General features: G+C 50.9%; 1 protein-coding gene across 1 annotated transcript in view; it reads right to left on the reverse strand.

The window, feature by feature from the left end:
- The window catches only part of LOC101931954 (butyrophilin subfamily 1 member A1), a 59,414-nt gene extending 42,547 nt beyond the window's left edge, over window positions 1–16,867 (reverse strand). The window contains 4 exon segments of the mRNA XM_065565096.1: window positions 10,433–10,780; window positions 13,577–13,693; window positions 13,892–13,963; window positions 16,690–16,867. Of these exon segments, the coding sequence (XP_065421168.1) occupies window positions 10,433–10,780; window positions 13,577–13,693; window positions 13,892–13,895 (469 nt within the window). The 5' untranslated portion in view covers window positions 13,896–13,963; window positions 16,690–16,867.
- Between the last annotated feature and the right edge of the window lie 4,321 nt (window positions 16,868–21,188).

The following is a 21,188-nucleotide window of genomic DNA, read 5'->3' on the forward strand; positions in this document are numbered from 1 at the left end:
TTTTATATTGGTCCTGGTATAAGTCTCACTGTTCCTTTACTGAATGCCACCGGTTGGCAAACCGGCGCTGCATTCTTTACCCTTTCCCCACATTGGAGAAGAGTGTTGTACCTATGTCCTAGAGTTTTCACAGGACATTAACAAGCACATCTTGTCAGCTGAACGGGCCTTTAACCAGTGGAAGGCCCAGGAAAGAGAACCCACTATTTTGGATTCCCTTTGGGGTTGGATACCTGGTTTAGGGGAACTAGGGGGTATAGGGGGAAGCATTGTTCGCATCTTGCTCACAGATGTGGTGATATGTTTTGTTCTTTTTCTTTTGCTCATTTGCTGTAAAGTGCTCATATATAAGATTTGTACCTCCCATACCCCAGAAGTTCCCTTATACCCTCTCATTGATAATCCTGATTGCATGGAGCTTAATCGCATTTTGTCTTTAGAATATGAGAAAACTCCGACAAAGGTTTGTTAAGTGTTCTCAAAGGAAGGATTGTTGGGGTCCACTAGGCATAGCTAGCAGGTAACTCGGGAGAGTGGAAGGCCAAAAGTGCCGATGAAACTCTTTTGCTCTGGGCCTACCTGAACCACAGAACTCCATCTTGTGAACTCTCACCTACTTTCATGCTAATTGCCTTGATGCTGAAGCAGAATATGTAATGGTCCGCTTTTTTAGCAGATGGCTACAGTTTCACTTACACTAGCAGAAATAGTAGAGATAAGGAGCGAGGGAAGGGAGGGGGTAGTTAGTTTGCAGGCGTCTAAACCCAAGGTCACAGATATGCATGAGACTGGGAAAGTTTCCCAATGTAGAGCTTATTGTAACTGTTGTCTGGAAGGGAGGGGTAAGGGGGAACAGCCAGACAAAGAGATGTATGCAAACAGTTTGGAATATAAAAGGTAAAATTTGTTTGTATTTGTTGCACTTGATTTGAGACATGCTGGTCTCCTAGTGCCATTTCAGAGCTCTGAAATAAACTTGGCTTGCTTTCTCCCCTCGGTGTCTTTATTGGGGCCAAGCACACCGGGCAACGAACCTCGCTGTTTGCCTCCTCGGGCCCTTTGGGCTGGCAACACTATCACCTCCAGAGAAAGGGAAGAGCCTAGAAGATGTAAAAGGAAACTTAGTTTGATAGCATCCTGTCTGGCAAGAACTCACTTATCAATAGCTGGGATGTGAAATCCTAATTTCTGTGTTGTTCTATCACTGTAGTCTCCACTTCCCTATTGTTTGTCTGTATAATCTCTGTCTGGTTCTGTGATTGTTTCTGTCTGCTGTATAATTAATTTTGTTGGGTGTAAGCCAATTAAGGTGGTGGGATATAATTGGTTAAATAATCATGTTACAATATGTTAACGTTGGTTAGTTAAATTTAAATAAAATGATTGATTGGTTAAGGTATAGCTAAGCAGAACTCAAGTTTGACTGCAGACTATATAGTAAATCAGGAAGTAAGGGAGGAATGGGGGTGGGGGAATTGGAATCATGTTTCGCTAAGGGGGGAATGGGAACAGGAAATGGGAACAGGGACACAGGCAAGGCTCTGTGGTGTCAGAGCTGGGAAGGGGGACACTGAGGAAGGAAACTGGAATCATGCTTGCTGGAAGTTCACCCCAATAAACATCAAATTGTTTGCACCTTTTTACTTCGGGTATTGTTGCTCTCTGTTCATGCGAGAAGGACCAGGGAAGTGAGCAGGTGAAGGAATAAGCCCTCTAACAGGCCTGTCCTGTAGTAGGTGACTTCTCGGTACCCTTCTGGCTTACCTACATGCCTCCAGATTTCATCCAGACTACATCACACGATTCATTGCCTATAGCCAATCTCTAAGGCCTGGTCTACACTAGGCGTTTATGTCGAAGTTAGCGCCGTTACATCGAAATAACCATGCACCCGTCCACACCGCGAAGGTATTTAGTTCGACATAGAGGTCTCTTTAATTCGACTTCTGTACTCCTCCCCGACGAGGGGAGTAGCGCTAAATTCGACATGGCCATGTCGAATTAGGCTAGGTGTGGATGGAAATCGACGCTAATAGCTCCGGGAGCTATCCCACAGTGCACCACTCTGTTGACGCTCTGGACAGCAGTACGAGCTCGGATGCTCTGAACAGCCACACAGGAAAAGCCCCGGGAAAATTTGAATTTGAATTCCTTTTCCTGTCTGGCCAGTTTGAATCTCATTTCCTGTCTGGACATCGTGGCGAGCTCAGCAGCACTGGCAACGATGCAGAGCTCTCCAGCAGTGATGGCCGTGCAATCTCAGAATAGAAAGAGGGCCCCATCATGGACTGATCGGGAAGTCTTGGATCTCATCGCTGTGTGGGGCGATGAGTCCGTGCTTTCCGAGCTGCGATCCAAAAGAAGGAATGCAAAGATCTACGAGAAGATCTCTAAAGACATGTCAGAGAGAGGATACAGCCGGGATGCAACGCAGTGCCGCGTGAAAATCAAGGAGCTGAGACAAGGCTACCAGAAGACCAAAGAGGCAAACGGACGCTCCGGATCCCATCCCCAGACATCCCGTTTCTACGAGGCACTGCATTCCATCCTAGGTGCGGCCGCCACCACTACCCCACCAGTGACCGTGGACTCTGAGGATGGGATATTGTCCACGGCCGGATCCTCGGACATGTTAGCAGACGGGGAAGATGAGGAAGGAGATGAGGAGGACGAGGCAGTCGACAGCGCTCACAACGCTGATTTCCCCGACAGCCAGGATCTCTTCATCACCCTTACAGAGATCCCCTACCAACCGTCCCCAGCCGTTACCCCGGACACAGAATCTGGGGAAGGATCAGCCAGTAAGTGTTGTAAACATCTAAACATTTATTTTTAACAGAACAGGAATATTAACAATTTAAAGAATGGGTTTCTCATGATTAGTTTGCCCTAGGCGCTTAACGGTTCAGTCATGGGCAGTGCAACTATTGAAAAAAAATCTAGCAATGTCCAGTTTTGCATGATTGTCCTGCCCAAGCCGCTCTACTGTTTAGTCACTGCTACAGCAGCTAGAGTAAAATGCGGTCTATATGTCCGGGGATGGAGCAGAAATCCTCCTGTGACATCTCGAGGAAGCTCTCCTGGAGGTAATTGGAAATCCGTTGCATTAGGTTCCTGGGGAGAGCGGCCTTATTGGGTCCTCCGTAGTACGACACATTGCCGCGCCACGAGACAAGCAAGTACTCGGGAATCATTGCTCTGCACAGCAGGGCGGCATACGGCCCTGGTCTTTGGAGGCTTTCCCGGAGCATTCTCTCTTTCTCGCTGTCAGAGATCCTCATGAGGGTGATGTCGCTCATGGTGACCTGCTTTGAATGAGGTAGTGGAATGTTAGTGTTGGGACTGCTTGCCCGTTCCTTTACAGAACTGTAACCGCTGGTTTGCAGCCACGCGGTGGAGGCGGGAGAGGGGCAGCCGAAAGGGATCGTTCCCGGGGACAGCCGCGAGGGTGTGGGACAGGAGCAGAGTTCCTGCTTGCCGGATTGCTGGCAGCAGGGACTGACATTGATTTCAATGTGAAATGAGGCCAGTGCTAATATTAAAGTTTTAAGCTGCCACAAGTCTACGGCTTACCATGTCTGCCTGCAACAGAAATTCCGTTGTCCTGAGAAGCTTCTCAAATGTGCTGTGCAACACCCCAGGCACTGAATGCGAAGGCCGAGAATTCGACCTTGTGCTGAGTGCGCATGTGATAGGTGCTGTGCATGGTCTTGTTCACAGAGAAAGACTATGTTCTTTGTTCACAACTACATTTATCTTTCTGAGGAATTCACTCCCTTTTTCCCATTCCCACAGCCCCATCTGCGACTGTCTCACAACCTAGCCTGGCATCACACTCCCAGAGGCTAGCGAGGATTAGGCATAGGAAGAAGAGGACACGGGAGGACATGTTCTCGGAGCTTATGGCCTGTTCCCAAGCCCAGGCAGCACAGCAGACCCAGTGGCGGGAGAACTTGACCCGAATGCACCAAGCAAACATGGATCGGGAGGAGAGGTGGCGGCAGGAAGACCAGCAGGTGACTCAAACCCTGCTTGGACTACTGAGGGAGCAAACGGACACGCTCCGGCGCCTTGTGGATGTTCTGCAGGAACGGAGGCAGGAGGACAGAGCCCCGCTGCAGTCCATCTCTAACCGCCCTCCCCCGCCACCAAGTCCCATACCCCCCTCACCCAAAGTGCACAGAAGGAGAGGCGGCAGAGTCCGTGCTAACTATCACTCCACCCCTGCAGAGAGCTCGAGTAGCAGAAGGCTCTCATTCCCCAAAATTTGACAAGTTCTTTCCTTCCCGCCTGACACAAGCCCCCGTCCAAGTTTCACCTCCCAGTTCCATGTGTAGTTGATAATAAAAAATACGTTTCTGTTAACTACTGTTTCCATCATGTTCTTTTGGAGGAGGGGGGGAAAGGGGGTTGGTAATTGGACAGGACAGTCACCTTTGGCAGGGTACATAGGCGGGGGCAGGTACAGCAGCAGGGCACATACACAGTGCAGTGACTAGTTGCCCTGGTCAGTCTGGGAGGTGGTTTTCATGTTCTGTAGTGGGGGGTGGGTTGCTCTGTGACTTTGTGGCGGGGGAGGGCAGTTACAGATCTTAAGCGGCGGTCCTTATGCAGGATCACAGAGCCACGCAGCAGGAGATCTGTAACCGTCCTCCCCCTGCCACAAAGTCACATAGCCCCCCCATACACACAGTCCCGATCAGGAGGGGTGACAGGCTCCGTTGAAAGAACCAGCCCACCACAGCGGAGCCTGTCAATCCTTGAGTTTAGAAGCTTCATTTGCGTCACTACACTACACCCGCTCCGCACCACAATCTGCGTCCCAGTTTTAAAAAATTCCCGCGAAAACAGTAGTAAAGAAAACGGTGTTCATTAACAAAGTAGAACTGATTTTATTTCGAAACGTGTGTTGGAAGGGGGGGTGAAGGGGGTATGTAACTGGAGAGGATAGTCAACATTAACTGGGTAAAGAAACGGGGGCAGGTTCTGCTTCTCTGTACACAAACTTTACAGTCTCAGGTTACCCTGCTCACTCAGGAACCTAGCTTTCAAAGCCTCCCGGATGCACAGCGCTTCCTGCTGGTCTCTTCTAATCGCCCGGCTGTCTGGCTGTGCGTAATCAGAAGCCAGGCTATTTGCCTCAACCTCCCACCCCGCCATAAAGGTCTCCCCCTTGCTCTCACAGAGATTGTGGAGCACACAGCAAGCTGCTATAACAATGGGGATATTGGTTTCGCTGAGATCACAGCGAGTCAGCAAGCTTCTCCATCTCCCCTTGAGACGGCCAAAAGCACACTCCACCACCATTCTGCACTTGCTCAGCCGGTAGTTGAAGAGTTCTTTTTCAGTGTCCAGGGCGCCAGTATAGGGCTTCATGAGCCAGGGCATTAGCGGGTAGGCTGGGTCCCCGAGGATGACTATAGGCATCTCCACATCCCCAACAGTTATTTTGTGGTCCGGGAAGTAAATACCTTGCTGCAGCCGTCTAAACAGACCAGAGTTCCTGAAAACACGAGCGTCATGAACCTTGCCCGGCCATCCGACGTAGATGTTGGTAAAACGTCCCCTGTGGTCCACCAGTGCTTGCAGCACCATGGAAAAGTATCCCTTTCTGTTAATGTACTGGCTGGCCTGGTGGTCCGGTGCCAGGATAGGGATGTGAGTTCCATCTATGGCCCCACCGCAGTTTGGGAATCCCATCGCTGCGAAGCCATCTATGATGGCCTCCACGTTTCCCAGGGTCACTACCTTTGGCAGCAGTACATCAACGATTGCCTTGGCTACTTGCATCACAACAACCCCCACGGTAGATTTGCCCACCCCAAACTGGTTCGCGACTGACCGGTAGCTGTCTGGCGTTGCAAGCTTCCAGAGGGCTATGGCCACTCGCTTCTGGACAGTCAGGGCTGCTCGCATCCGGGTGTCATTGCGCTTCAGGGCAGGGGACAGCAACTCACAAAGTTCCAGGAAAGTTCCCTTCCGCATGCGAAAGTTTCGCAGCCACTGGGATTCATCCCAGACCTGCAGCACTATGCGGTCCCACCACTCAGTGCTTGTTTCCCGTGCCCAGAATCGCCGTTCCACGGCATCAACATGACCCATTGCCACCGTGATGTTCTCGGCGCTGGGTCCCGTGCTTTCTGAGAGGACTGTGCTACTCTCAGACTTCAGGCCCTCACCGCGGTGCCGTAGCCTCCTCGCCTGACTTTTCTGCATCTGCCTCAGGGAAACCTGTATGATAAGCTGCGAGGCGTTGAGAGCGGCCACAACTGCAGCGATGGTTGCAGCGTGCTCCATGCTCGCAGTGCTGTGGCGTCCGCGCTGTCACTGACTAGAAAAGTGCGCGAACTTATTTCCCGCCGGCGCTTTCAGGGAGGGAGGGCGGGAGTGATGGACGGATGACGACAGTTACCCAAAAGCACCCTGGACACATTTTTTTTACCCAGAAGGCATTTGCGGCTCCACCCAGAATTCCAATGGGCAGCGGGGACTCCGGGAACTGTGGGATAGCTGCCCACAGTGCACCGCTTCCAATGTCGACGCTTTCCTCGTTAGTGTGGACTCACAAAGTCGAATTACTGTCCTTAGTGTGGACACACACGTTCGACTTTGCAATATCGATTCCAAAAATTCGATTTAAGTAAAATCGAACTACTCTCGTAGTGTAGACAAGGCCTAAGATACAACTGCATTTGCTGCAATCCCTCAGACAGAGACAAATACCTACAGGATCTCTATCAAGTGTTCTTAAAACTACACTATCCACCTGGTGAAGTGAAGAAACAGATTAACAGAGCCAGAAGGGTACCCAGAAGTCACCTACTACAGGACAGGCTTGCCTGTAGTAGGGAGGGAAAGAGGGGTTGAAGCCTCCTCAGGTAAGGGTAAGGAGTGGGATAGGAAGAATATGGTATGGTGAGGGGTGGTGTAAAAGTTGTGGGTTTCGGGGCAGGGAGTCCTGTCAGCCCCAAATTCTCCCCTTCCCCGCGCTGGGATCTGGGGAAGCCCTACCCCTCTGCACTCCTTCTTTTGCCCCTGTATGGCCTGGGATCTGGGAGACTCTTGGGGTGTCTAACCTCTTCATGTAATCTGTGATCAAGGGGAAGTGGGGTGGGGGGCTGAATGTGATGAAAATGTAAACACCTGAAAAGAAATGAAATGAAAGGAGGCAGGAAATGAATAGTTAAAATACATATCACCCCTGTGTGGGGTTACCAGAGTGTGTGGGGGAGGGGGAGTTGCATTGGGTGGGCCTGCAACATGGCTGGGGAAGTCTGGCTGGACCAGGGCTGGGGGGCCCAGTTCGGCTTGGTAGTTGGGGTGAGGAACCCAACTCAGTGTGCAGCTCACATAACCGAGGGAGTGTGTGGCCCACAAATCAGCTGCTGCCTGTGATGTGGGCACCCAGAAACGTAGGGCAGAGGGGAGCTAAATGTTGTGGGGGATGGTGGAGAAGGAGACAGACACACCAGTTTCCTCTCACACGCTTAAATTAGCCACTATATAATAAACTGTCAAGGTGTTGGGACAGAGACCTGGGATGAGATTTCTCTCACCAGCCCTGTTACAAGTTACACACTGCAAACATTGCACAGCACGACCATTATCCCCACTGCACTACCAGAGTGCACAGCGGGAGGGACACTGAGCAACCACGGGGCAATCAGCCCCAGCGCTGGACTGAGCAGTCGGCCTCCCCGACCCTGAAGCCCCCCCCAGCCAAGCCGAGATGGCTCCAACACCGGGCTGAGCCACCGGCCCCTGAGCCCCAGTGCTGGGCTGAGGCGCTGGCCCCCCGAGCGGTAGGCCAGCCCCAGCGCTGGGCTGAGCCGCCAACCACCCGAGCGCCAAGCCAAGACACTGCCCCTCAACCCCAAGCCACCAGCCCCCCCAGCACCAGGCAGCACATGACCAAGCTGCCCCACTCCCCCACCAGACGCCCCTGGCTGGCCACCCACTGGCTTGCCGCATTCCTTCCTCACTCCCCCTCCCAAGAGGAGGAGGGACACAGTGAGCAGCGGGGACTTCTGGAGGGGTGGTGGTGAAGTGGCAGGGCCACTGGCACAGGCATCTAGTGGCAGGTCGGTAGCAGGGAACGTTTAGCCTTCTCATGCCTATTATACCCACCGCCCATGACTACAACCACCTAAATGGCCACTAACTCCTACAACAAACATTTCCCTTTCTATTTAAAAAAGCTAGAAAATTCAGTGACAAAACCTTGGTTAGCACAGAATTCAGACTGCCTGGTGATATTATCTACTGTCCTTCCATAGCACAGTGACAGCTCTGAGACCCTGTCCCCACTACTCTCTCCACTGGTCAGTACAGCTACACTGAACACAGGGAATGCAGCTGCAGTGCAGGCAGATACATGCTGCAATTCAAATCTGTGGAACACGACACAAACAATGCCCCCTTCCTGTAATCCTTCCTCATGTCTATTCACTGACAAAAACTTAGGGTAGGTCTATACTATCGCAGTAAGTTGACCTAAGGTATGCAACTCCAGCTACATGAATAATACTTATTATTATTCAGTTTGCCGTTGACTTACTCTTCTCATCGGGGGTAGAGTACATGGGTTGATTGGAGAGCGATCTGCAGTTGATTTGGTGCGTCTTCACTAGACCCGCTAAATCGACTGCAGGTGCATCGATCTCCACTCTGTCGAGCCCGACTGTAGTGTACATGTAACCTTAGTTACCTTCAGGCAACCTTAACTCTGTACTATCTCATGCACTTCCAGAATGCTGAGTTCAGCAATACTCAGACCTCTAAAACTAGGAAATCCTTTAGGAAGGTAAACACCCAAACAACCTTAACTCTGCCCCTTTGGAGCTGGCAACAACCACTGGGAATTGGTTGCATGCACTAAAGCTGCATCCACTATGCTTGGTGTAGCTGTAATGACCAGTGGAGGGATTATTTGGAGCATTTGGGCAGAACTGTCACAGTGATATCAGGAGAGGTGCAGATGTACCTTGAGGGATCAATCATGCCTCATTTCAGCACTAAGCGGTGCAGGCTCTGTCAGTAGCAGGGCTCAGACTCCTTGCCGTGGGGATTGTCAGCAGCCTGCTGTCAGATATGCCAGTGATCACCAAGGCTTGGTGAGGGGTAAGTGAGCAAGACGTGAGAAGTCATTCTTCCGCTCTTCTCTGCGCCGGTTAGGCCTCAACTGAAGTATTGTGTCCAGTTCTGGCACCGCATTTCAAGAAAGATGTGGAGAAATTGGAGAGGGCACCGCAGAAGAGCAACAAGAATGATTAAAAGTCTTGAGAACATGACCTATGAAGGAAGGCTGAAAGAATTGGGTTTGTTTAGTTTGGAAAAGAAAAGACTGAGAGGGGACATGATAGCAGTTTTCAGGTATCTAAAAGAGTGTCATAAGAAGGAGGGAGAAAACTTGTTCACCTTAGCCTCTAAGGATAGAAAAAGAAGCAATGGGCTTAAACTGCAGCAAGGGAGGTTTAGGTTGGACATTAGGAAAAAGTTCCTAACAGTCAGGGTGGTTAAACACTGGAATAAATTGCCTAGGGAGGTTGTGGAATCTCCATCTCTAGAGATATTTAAGAGTAGGTTAGATAAATGTCTATCAGGGATGGTCTAGACAGTATTTGGTCCTGCCATGAGGGCAGGGGACTGGACTCGATGACCTCTCGAGGTCCCCTCCAATCCTAGAATCTATGAATCTATGAATAAGGTAACGTCCCAGAAGAAATCCACACCCACAGGGCAAGGGTGACGAGGTGATAACATTTTGCAAGTTGGGGGTGGTGAGTGTGGAGTAGTCTCAGTGTTTGAGTGTAAACCCAGGTGTTCACTACACCTGGCCTAAACCTCATGTCCTCATTACAGAACTAGCCGCACCTGTGTTCCCTTGCAGTTCTCTCTGACAGCAACTTCAGGGGTCAGGCCCACTGTCTCTACCTGTCCTGGGAGCGGGGACTTCCTCAATTCTCCCACTCTTAGACCAGGCTCTGGGCTACAGGGCCCTGTTACCCTGAAGGGGTCAGACACGAGCTGAGACCAATTCCAACTGGTGGCATCAGTTTGGGGAGGATCAGCCATTGTTTCCCCCGTGTGCACAAAATAATTGTAATAACCACAACATGTTAATGTCACCTGACTGTTTAGGGGTGTTAGTGTGTCTCATTAACTCCTTGCTCTAATGCCCTCAAACTTGGGCCACTAGTCCCACCCCAGAGTCCAATGAGTCACAGCAATTTTCAAGACAACCTGAGTATGCGTCAAGGTTTTAGAGAACTTAGAAAAAACGGATATTAAACAGCAAACTAGAATCAACCTTATCCAGAGCAGAGACCCTGACCCACTATAATGAATAAAATTGTGTAATCTCACAATGAACCCTCCTGACTCCACTTATTACCCTGCTGAAGACATTAAAACATCAGAACAAGTCACTGACCTGCCACCTGCACTTCCAATATAGCATCTTCATAAGAGACACCGGACTGAAAAAAACATTTGTATTGTCCATCATCGGAGGGTCGGATATCGCGTATTCTCAGGGAAACACTCCCATTGGTGATGTCATCTTTCAAGAGCTCAGTTCTTCCTCGATATTCTGGCATCTGCTGTCCATACTGATCCTGCCCATCACGGTACAGGTGCACAACTGCAGAGAACCGGGATCGGAACCATCTCAGCTCCATGTTCTCAGCGCTCATCCTGGGGGAGAGGTGGCAGGGCAGGACGGCCTCCCCACCTATGAAGGCAGCGATTGGACGGTCAGGTCCAGTCACTGTGAATTGTGCTGTGAAATGTACAATGAAAAAAGGAAATTAAATTGGTGAGGGGCTGGGGTTTGGCATTAATTCAGCAGTCAGGCACACAGTAAGAGAGCGCCCTGCGTCAGAAGTGAAAGACCATTTAATGACAAAAGCTTGACGAAGCATAAAGCAATCAAAGGTCTGAACACATGTTACACTTATCCCAAAAAATTCTCATGTAGCACATGGGACTCTCTGGTAGGTTCCAAAGTCTTTCAAACATTTCTCTTAGGGTTTGTCCTCTTGGTTAACAGGTCCTGTCACTTTGCAGCCCAAGATATTGGGCCTCTGGTCAGTTCAAATCCAGCTTTTATACCAAAAATCTTTGTTCTCTTGGGCTTCTGGGACCTGGTCTAACCCAGTTTATGCAATTCTCCCTAGGGGTGGTACTTCTCTGGAGCTGTTACCTGTCCCACAAGTAATTACCCCCCATGGTTTGCAAATTCTGAAGGAGATGGGGTAACCCTCCTGTGATGTTGCAGTCTATATGGTTTTATAAAAATATGCTAATGAGTGAATATAATGTAGCTGGAATATGCTTCATGCAAAAGGTCTCTTGTAAGGCATCATTACAAAGCTTATAATCTACTGAATGTGATCCTATTTGTATAAATGTACCACTCTTGTATCTGAAACTAGAAATATGAAATATAACTCTGAGGACCTATTGTAATTATGCAAAGTGTGGGCCATTAATGGTGGTTTGGAATCTTGATGACTCCCATTAACCAGGACCACTGTCTGCAGATGGCTCTGTTTTACCTGTAAGTCTTCCTGTATACATGTGTGCTGGCAAGTGGGCAATGAAGTCTTGCAGTGACATGTGATCATGTCACCTGAACTGGAATCCATCATTAACCTGGTGTCTTTCCATTGAGAAGGAGGGGGTGGGAACCCAGAGAGGGACAAAGGATTCCTGCCTTATGCAAAAGATATATAAAGGGGTGGAACAGAACAAAGGGGGAGAGGAGCCATCATGAAGAATCCCCTAGCTACCACCTGAGCTGGAACAAGCGCTGTACCAGGGGAAAGAATTGTGCCCAGGCCTGGAAGGTGTCCAGTCTGAGGAAAAAACTTACTGAAGCATCTCTGAGGGTGAGATTATCTGTATTCAGTTTGATTAGGCATAGATTTGCGCATTTTATTTTATTTTGCTTGGTGACTTTCTTTGTTCTGTCTGTTACTACTTGGAACCATTTAAATCCTACTGTCTGTATTTAATAAAATCACTTTTTACTTATTCATTGACCCAGAGTATGTATTAATACCTGGGGGAGCAAACAACTGTGCATATCTCTCTATCAGTGTTATAGAGGGTGAACAATTTATAAGTTTACCCTGCATAAGCTTTATACAGGGTAAAACGGATTTATTTGGGTTTAGACCCCATTGGGAGTGGGGCATCTGGGTGTTAAAGACAAGCACACTTCTTCTAGCTGCTTTCAGGTAAACCTGCAACTTTGGGGCAAGTAGTTCAGACCCTGGGTCTTTGTTGGAGCAGACGGGAGTGTCTGGCTCAGCAAGACAGATGCTCGAGTCCTGAGCTGGCAGGGAAAGCAGGGCTAGAAGTAGTCTTGGCACATCGGGTGGCAGCTCCCAAGGGGGTTTCTGTCATCCAACCCGTCACACCTCCCCCATGGCATAGATTACAATCTCAAACCCACAAAGATACATATAGCATGTATAGATACCAATAATAAAGGGGGTACAAAAATAAACAGAACATGCATAAAGTAAATTTGATAGACCCCAAAATGCCGCACATGGCTGCAATATCTGTCACACACAGTTCACATGTGAGTGTTATACACTGTCCCTATTATCTCTGAATAAAGCTCTAACTTCTCATGGACACCCTGGGGATAATGGTACTGGGGGCCTGGTTCTCTGATACACAAAGGCCTTTTCATGCTGCTCCAGCACAGGGGCCTCCTCATCTGCAGGAGGGGTGGTGTAAAGGCTGACAAGGTGTAAAGATATGAAAATAGGTCATCACTATGCAGGCAATGGCTATAAAGGTAAAGTCAGAGGTCAGATAATGGAGAGGGAGAAGGAGGCAGATAGAAAAGAGCAAGAAACAGAGAATCGGTCACTGTGGAACAGCACAGGATGTGGGTATCTCGGTGCAGAGACTCAGCATCAGGAGAGACAGAGAGAGCTGGTTAAATTAACAGGATGGAAACCACAGCAAGGGGGGAACCAGAATGCCCAAGTAGCTGTGGAGCTGTCCCAGGGGTTGAGTGGGACAATATAAGGAGTTCACTGAAGGCACAGAATGAAGAAGCCAGTAAATATCCTCACATCCTCACTGTGAGATGAGGTCTAGCTCTGAGCCCTAGTTAGATGTGCCTAATGCAGCATGAATGACTTGTGGGTTGTTACGTCTAAACTGGAGAGCCTAGGATTCAGGACTCCTTTGTGGCTGAAGAGTCTGATTTGTGATGTATACAGTCTGTCAGTGCAGTGTATAGGGATTGAATGGTGTCCTTTTAAATAGTTTGCGAGCCCTGTAGTGGTGTTCACTGTGTTCTGTGTTTTAGAAGCTGCCAGAAATCAGCCAAAGCAGTAGGATGGATGTAGTGTCAAGGCCTGACAAGATGATGTATAGATAGTAACCATGGTTACTGGGGACCCAGGTGTGCCCTATGATTTCTCCATGTTGCTGGTTGTTGGCAGGTTGATCAGACGTGATTTACAAGACAAGGCAGTGATGTGAGGTGGATGGTGATGACCAGCAATAGCAACAGCAGCAAACCCAGAGAGGATCCCAGAGCTCCTACCTGACACCAGCCTGTGAACCTGTAGAGCGAGGCAGAGAGTGACGTAGCCAGGCAGAACGGAGCTCACTGTGGTGCCGGGGGAGAATGAGGGAACCTTCCCCGTCATCGTAGCTTGGTCTGAGGAACAGGAGAAACAACAAACCAGACGGCGAGTGAGTGGGATGCAGTGACAGTGCCAGGTTGTCTGACTTTCATAGCCCTGGTCCATGGATCAGTTATGTTTACATTAGCGCACTTCCCAATATTCATAGACTAAGGTCAGAGGGGCCATTAGATCATCTAGTCTGATCTGTGGCACAGGCCAAAGACACTCACCCATTTACTCCTGTACTGAGCCCAAACTGGTGTTTGACTGAAGCATCTTCCAGAAAGTCACCAAGTCTTTATCTGAAGACAGCAAGAGATGGACAATTCACGAGTTCCCTTGGTAGTTTATTCCAGTGATTAATCACCCTCATGGTTACAATTCTGTGCCTTAATTCTAATTAGAATTTGTCCAGTTTTAACTTCCACCCATTGGTTCTTGTTATGCCTTTCCTCACTGTATTAAAGAGCCCTTTAGTACCCTGTATTTTCTTCATGAAGGTGTGACAGGTGGGGAATTTTACTGAAATATTTTTATGAACTATCAGTAGGACTCTGTACCAATCCCCTTGGCATTGCTGCTGCTTCGGGGGAAAGAATTGCTTCTCTCGCTGGGACGTGGCCGAACAGGCTAGGTGTCTGAGATATAGAGCCACTCGGACTGTCTGGGCTGGAATCAACACATATCAATGGAGGCTCTTGAAAAGACAATGGGAAGCCTCAACGATTAAGCATCAACTCCTAGAGCAAGTTTCTTCCCCCCACCTCTCTGCAGGGAAGAGGAGCAATAGCCGGGAGCTGGAGCACAAAGGGAGAAGGTGCCAGGTGTCTGTGTTAAAGGACTGGGCTGACAGAGACACAGGGACTCACTTGGGACTGAGAGACAAAAAAGGGACAGGGAGAGAGCGAGCCAAGCGGGACCCTCCAGGAGCACGGCTCGGCAGAGCCCCAGCTCTGGCCAGGCTGAACCCTCTCTTAAACTTTGCTTCTCTGTGCTGACCTAAGGACTTTCAGACTCCATAGGCCAGGTGACTAACACATGGTTAGTTGGTGTGGAAAAGGTGCCTGGTGTCTCTGCAGATACTCACTGAGAACACTGAGCCCTGAAGGGGTAGAACAAGTCTCCTGCAGGAGTCTGGCTTGTTGGACTTGCTGCAGGGAGCCGTGGAGAAAGCCAGGGGTCGCTGGTGCTCAAAGGCCCAGTTTCTGAGTCACTGAAGCCATGGACTTGCCTCTGTGGAACTGTGTGGATCGTGGGGTCCAGCACAATCAAGGGGTCACTCCCAAGGGCCTGGCTGAAGGCCAGGGCACAGACCAGCCCTTGTGAATCCATGACAGAAAGTCACCTTTCAATCTTCTCTTTGCTAAACTGAACAGATTGATCTCCTTCAGTCTCCTACTGTGAGGTGTTTGCTCCAGCCCCCAAATCATGTTTGTGAACCTTTTCTGCAGTGTCTGTGATATTTTGGGGTGCAATCCAGACCTAAGGGGTTGCGTCACTGCCTGCCCTGCCCTCCCGAGTGCGGCTGTTCAGAGCCCCTGGGGAACCTGCCCACGTCACACAGGCACCTGCCTGGGAGCAGTTCAGAGCTGAGCTCTCTTGGAAATGTGGCCCTAGGCCTCCATGGCCGCCAGCGCCTGCAAGAGGCAGCGTTGCTGTGAAGGGCGGGCGGCTGCTGACAAGGGCTGACGTCACTCGGGGCTCACACCACATAGCACTGGTGGAAGCTCTGGCTGGGTCTGGGCTGTGACAAGGGGAAATGGCTGTAACCTGCCTTAGGCCAGGACAGCAGCAGGGGCCGGCAAAGAGCAGCCGCGCTGGGGAGGAAGTAGGTGAGCGCAGGGCTGGCAGGTGAGTCACTCACTGAGCACCTGCATTCGGTGCCGGCTGCTGATAGCCTGCCAGTGAGAGGTAAAGTTCCCCCCTCCCTGCCAGAAACCCCCCTAAGGGAAACAGCAGCATCCCCTACCCTCCCTTGGGGTGAGTGTCCCCCCACCCCAGAATGCAAAGGGCCTCAAGGACACAGACCAGTGCAATTTACACTCAGAGGGGGAGATTTTCACAAACACAGGGGAGTTAGGACCAATGCGCCTTGTGCTCCTGAAACCCTTAGGAGCTTTAGAAAGGTTACATCAAAGAGGAGCTGCAGTGACTAGGCATTGGGATGTCTGTGCCTTTAAGAACCCAGCCCTGGGAAGCCGATGCTGAGAGGTTTTGTCTGTGAGAGGGGAAATAAAAAATCCTCTCTGCTCCACACACCATCTGCCCCTGCCTGTACTGGGGTTTTGCCCTCTTGTCACCCTCTGGCAGCGCCTCACCTCTGGGCTTAACTCCGGCTCCTTCCGCCCCCATCCCTGATTTTGCCCTTCAGCCCCTATCCTAACCCTGCTTTTAGCTGCTTGACCCCCCTGACCAGGCAATTTTCACCCCCTGCTCAGACCCTGCTCCGATTTGCCCCCTTTGCCCCTTTCTAACCCCTGTAAAAAGCTGCAAGCGGAATCTTATCCCTAGTAAGGGCCAGGTGAAGGGCAGTGGCTTCAGCCGATGTTACTGAGCATGCTCAGTTTGTGTGACACTGCTGAGTGCACCCTAAGTAGCAAATTCCTACAGAGAGCAGTTTCCTACATTACACTTGTTTCTCCCTGAGAATCCCTTCAGTGAGGCCCATTGGTGTTAACAGCCTATCTGAAGGGACCTCAGTGCCGTGTATTCAGAAATCTCAGAGCCGTGCAGCTGGGGATTCAGAGCCTGGAACTCCCCTCCCTGCTGAATCACAGAAAGAAGCTTTGAAACAGAAAGTCTGGAAGGTTCCACAAAATTCTACAAAGTTCTAGAACGTTCCAGGAGGTTAGTGACAAATGAGCCGAAATAAGGAAATCCTGAAACCTTGTACTTCAAACATTTAATTTTTCCTTTTATCGCTAACAACAAAAACAGCCCCTGAGCCCGGCGCCCCCAAGCCTGGCACCCCAGGCAGTCGCCTCGGTTACGTACCCCTAAATCCGGCCCTGGTCCCCATGTCACTTACCGAGTCTGCAGCACCATTTCCGCACATGGGGTCACGAAGCTGGAGGGTTTGAGACCCAACCCGTCATCGTTATTTTTGTTACATTTGTAGCTGAATTGACAGGGCTGAGCCCCACGCCTGGGCCTTCCACATGCTTCAAAACTGAAAGTACAGAAGTAAGGGGAAGTGAAAGTAACGGTCCGTGTCCCTGCCTGGTTGGGGCGGAGCAAATTCCTCTTAAAGTACCAGTCCGTCCTCCCCCCCCCCCCCCCGCAGGGCCCGGAGCTGGCAGGGTGTGCCTGGTATGGGCAGTTTCCTGGGTGAGCCAGTGTAGGGGTGTCAATGCCCCCCAGCTGCTGTTCCTGCTCCCCAGGGATCGCTGGGGTCTCAGTAATTCCCCCACCCAGCACCGCCCGCCACAGCTCTGTCGGGCTGAGGAAATAAAGCAGCAGCAGCAAAAAGCACCAGCCAGTTCTCACACACACACCCCACGCACGTAGGGTGACCAGATGTCCCGATTTTATAGGGACAGTCCCGATATTTGGGGCTTTGTCTTATATAGGCTCCTATTACCCCCCTCCCTCCCCCCATCCCCTGTCCTGGTTTTTCACACTTGCTGTCTGGTCACCCTACCGCACGGCACCCCTTCCTGGATGGAGGCAGAATGAGGAAGGTGGAAGGGGGGGGGGAATGCTGCAGGGGGAGGGGATCTCAAATCCGGAGTGACTGAGTGGGGATGGGTGGGAAGCAACAGCTGATCAATGAGTGGGGGGCGGAGATCAGAATGGACTGAATGTGACTCAGGAACTGCCCGGCTGTAGCTGGCTCGGCTTCTGCAGGCGCTCAGGGGAGCAGAGCCGGGGGGATCAGGGAGGGCAGCGGCTCTGGGACTTGCAGACCACCGCCCCCCCCCCCCCCCACCAGGAGCAGAGCTGGGACAAGGAGGGGCTTTTGGTGCAAAGTCACTTTCCTGCCTGGCCCCGGCCCTTTCCCCCGGGTCTCTCCCTGCAGGTTTGGATAATTTTTGGTGGTGCCCAGAACGGGTCCAAGACCTCCCCTCCCCCTGCCTAAGGCTCTGGGAGGGACTTTGGGTGCAGGCTCTGGGATGGGGCAGGGCGTTGGGGTGCAGGAGGGTCAGTGGGTCGGCGCTTAACTCGGGCGGCGCCAGCTCCTGAAAGCGACCCGCACACCCCTCTGGCAGTGGCTTGGTGCTCGGGGCGGGGGCAACATGTGGCGCCCCCCCAAGGCCGCAGGGATGTAATGGCCGCTTCCCAGAGAGGTGCAGAGCAGGCAGGCAGCCAGCCACGTTAGGCTGTGTCTACCCTGCTACTTTCAGCGCTAAAACTTTATAGTCGTTCGGGGAGTGAAAAAAAAACACACTGAGAACTCACTTTAGTGCTGAGAAGCGCCAGTATAGGCAGCGCTTTATCACCAGGAGCCGCGCTCTTGGCGATAAAGCAACCACCCCCATTCCGGGAGAGCTGTGTAACATGGGCAGTCCCACTGTGCTGCCGGTGGTGGTGGCAGCAGCAGCTGGGGGTCCCCAGGCCCTTTTAAATCACCTGCGGGCATCAGGAGGGGCTGGGAGGCATGCGGGCATGGTAGGTGGGGCCGGAGGAGAGACCCGGCCCCGAACATTGGTGGAGCCAGGCCCACGGGCCCTGAATATTCATGGAGCCTGGGCACCACGGGCCCATACAACTCGCCGCCCCTGTTCCCCTCAGCTGCAGGCTCTGGAACTGGTGTTGGCAGAGCCCGGGCCTGCCCCAGGAGCTGGTTCCAGCCATCGGAGAAAGTCCCCCAACCCCTGACCAAAACTGAATTTCAGTAACGTCTCTGGGGGGCTCAAGGCTGGTGCTGAAGGCAGCTCCTGCAGGGAAGCAGCAGGGTCCCGTCACTGCTGTAATCAGCAGGAAGCCGGAGAGGAAGAGTCCCTGGGCATTGAGCCAAAGGGCTGGATCCTTGTGAATCACATGAGTTCTCCTCCCCTCAGCCCCGCTCCTTCCAAAACAGGGAACAGGAGCACGTGGGGGAGCAGAGCCCAGATCAGGTGCCGTGTCCCTGCTGCTCAGCACAGATGCTCACAGCCACCGACACCTCCTGCAACTCTCCCATCTCCCCAGCAGCCCTTAGTCACAGCCATAGGCGCCAACTTTCTCTGGCGCCAGTAGGTGCCCGCACCTCCCCCTGTCCCGTCCCGCTTCCATCCTTTCCCCACCCCTGGCCCAGCCCCCATTCCAACCTCATCCCCAAAGTCCCTGCCCTAACTCCACCCCCTCCCTGCCCCTATTGGATCCCTTCCCCAAATCCCTGCCCCAGCCTCTTTCCCCAGCGCTCCACGTTCCCCCTCCTGCCCCGCGAATCAGCTGGTTCACGGCGCAAGCCCTGGGAGGGACAGGGGAGAAGCAGGATGCCATGGTGCGCTCGCAGAGGAGGTGGAGGTGAGCTGGAACAGGAGGGGCAAGGGGGTTGGGGAGCTGCCGGTGGGTGCTCAGCACCCACTAATTTTTTTCCATGGGTGCTCCAGCCCCGGAACACCCATGGAGTCGGTGCCTGTGGTCACAGCAGCACCCCCTGAGACCAACGTGATGTGTGAAATGGGAAGGTTTGCAGGATCAGGCCCTTGTTGTTGCTCTCATATATTATTGCTCCATATTTCATACAGGGGAAGGCAGGATTCATGACAGGGGGTCTGAGCGAGGGAGAAGGGGGGGAACTCCAGCACTGGAGCACAGGTTGAGAAGGGGCTGAGAGGCAGGCAGGTAAAGCTGGTCATCCTGTCAGGAACTGCTTCCCATCAGAATCTGCTACTAGTAGCAAAAACCTAAACTCACTTGGAGCCTAAGGTTTCAGAGTAGCAGCCGTGTTAGTCTGTATCCGCAAAAAGAACAGGAGTACTTGTGGCACCTTAGAGACTAACAAATTTATTTGAGCATAAGCTTTCGTGGGCTACAGCCCACTTCTTCAGATGCATAGAATGGAATATATATTGAGGAGATATATATACACATACAGAGAACATTAAAAGGTGGGAGTTGTCTTACCAACTCTTTGAGGCCAATTAAGTAAGAGAAAAAAACTTTTGAAGTGATAATCAAGATAGCTCAGTACAGACAGTTTGATAAGAAGCAAGTGTGAGAATACTTACAAGGGGAGATAGATTCAATGTTTGTAATGGCTCAGCCATTCCCAGTCCTTATTCAATCCTGAGTTGATTGTATCTAGTTTGCATATCAATTCCAGCTCAGCAGTCTCTCGTTGGAGTCTGTTTTTGAAGTTTTTCTGTTGTAAAATAGCCACCCACAGGTCAGGTTAAAGTGTTCTACCACTGGTTTTTGAGTATTATGATTCCTGATGTCAGATTTGTGTCCATTAATTCTTTTGCAGAGAGACTGTCCGGTTTGGCCAATGTACATGGCAGAGGGGCATTGCTGGCACATGATGGCATATATCACATTGGTAGATGTGCAGGTGAACGAGCCCCTGATGGTATGGCTGATGTGATTACCCCCTGTGATGATGTCACTTGAATAGATATGTGGACAGAGTTGGCATCGGGCTTTGTTACAAGGATAGGTTCCTGGGTCAGTGTTTTTGTTCAGTGATGTGTGGTTGCTGGTGAGTATTTGCTTTAGGTTGGGGGGTTGTCTGTTAGCGAGGACAGGTCTGTCTCCCAAGATCTGTGAGAGTAAAGGATCATCTTTCAGGATAGGTTGTAGATCTCTGATGATGCGCTGGAGAGGTTTTAGTTGGGGGCTGAAGGTGACAGCTAGTGGTGTTCTGTTATTTTGTTGGGCCTGTCTTGTAGGAGGTGACTTCTGGGTACTCATCTGGCTCTGTCAATCTGTTTTTTCACTTCAGCAGGTGGGTATTGTAGTTTTAAGAATGCTTGATAGAGATCTTGTAGATGCTTGTCTCTATCTGAGGGATTGGAGCAAATGCGGTTATATCTTAGAGCTTGGCTGTAGACAATGGATCGTGTGGTGTGTCCTGGATGGAAGCTGGAGTCATGTAGGTAAGTGTAGCGGTCAGTAGGTTTCCGGTATAGGGTGGTATTTATGTGACCATCGCTTATTAGCACAGTAGTGTCCAGGAAATGGACCGCTTGTGTGGATTGATCTAGGCTGAGGTTGATGGTGGGATGGAAATTATTGAAATCATGGTGGAATTCCTCAAGGACTTCTTTTCCATGGGTCCAGATGATGAAGATGTCATCAATGTAGTGCAAGTAGAGTAGGGGCGTTAGGGGACGAGAGCTAAGGAAGCGTTGTTCTAAGTCAGCCATAAAAATGTTGGCATACTGTGGGGCCATGCGGGTACCCATAGCAGTGCCACTGACTTGAAGGTATATATTGTCCCCAAATGTGAAATAGTTGTGGGTGAGGACAAAGTCACAAAGTTCAGCCACCAGGTTAGCTGTGACATTATCAGGGATACTGTTCCTGATAGCTTGTAGTCCATCTTTGTGTGGAATATTGGTGTAGAGGGCTTCTACGTCCATAGTGGCCAGGATGGTGTTT

This window comes from Chrysemys picta, chromosome 12, assembly GCF_011386835.1.
Source record: "Chrysemys picta bellii isolate R12L10 chromosome 12, ASM1138683v2, whole genome shotgun sequence".
Classification (NCBI taxonomy): domain Eukaryota; kingdom Metazoa; phylum Chordata; order Testudines; family Emydidae; genus Chrysemys; species Chrysemys picta.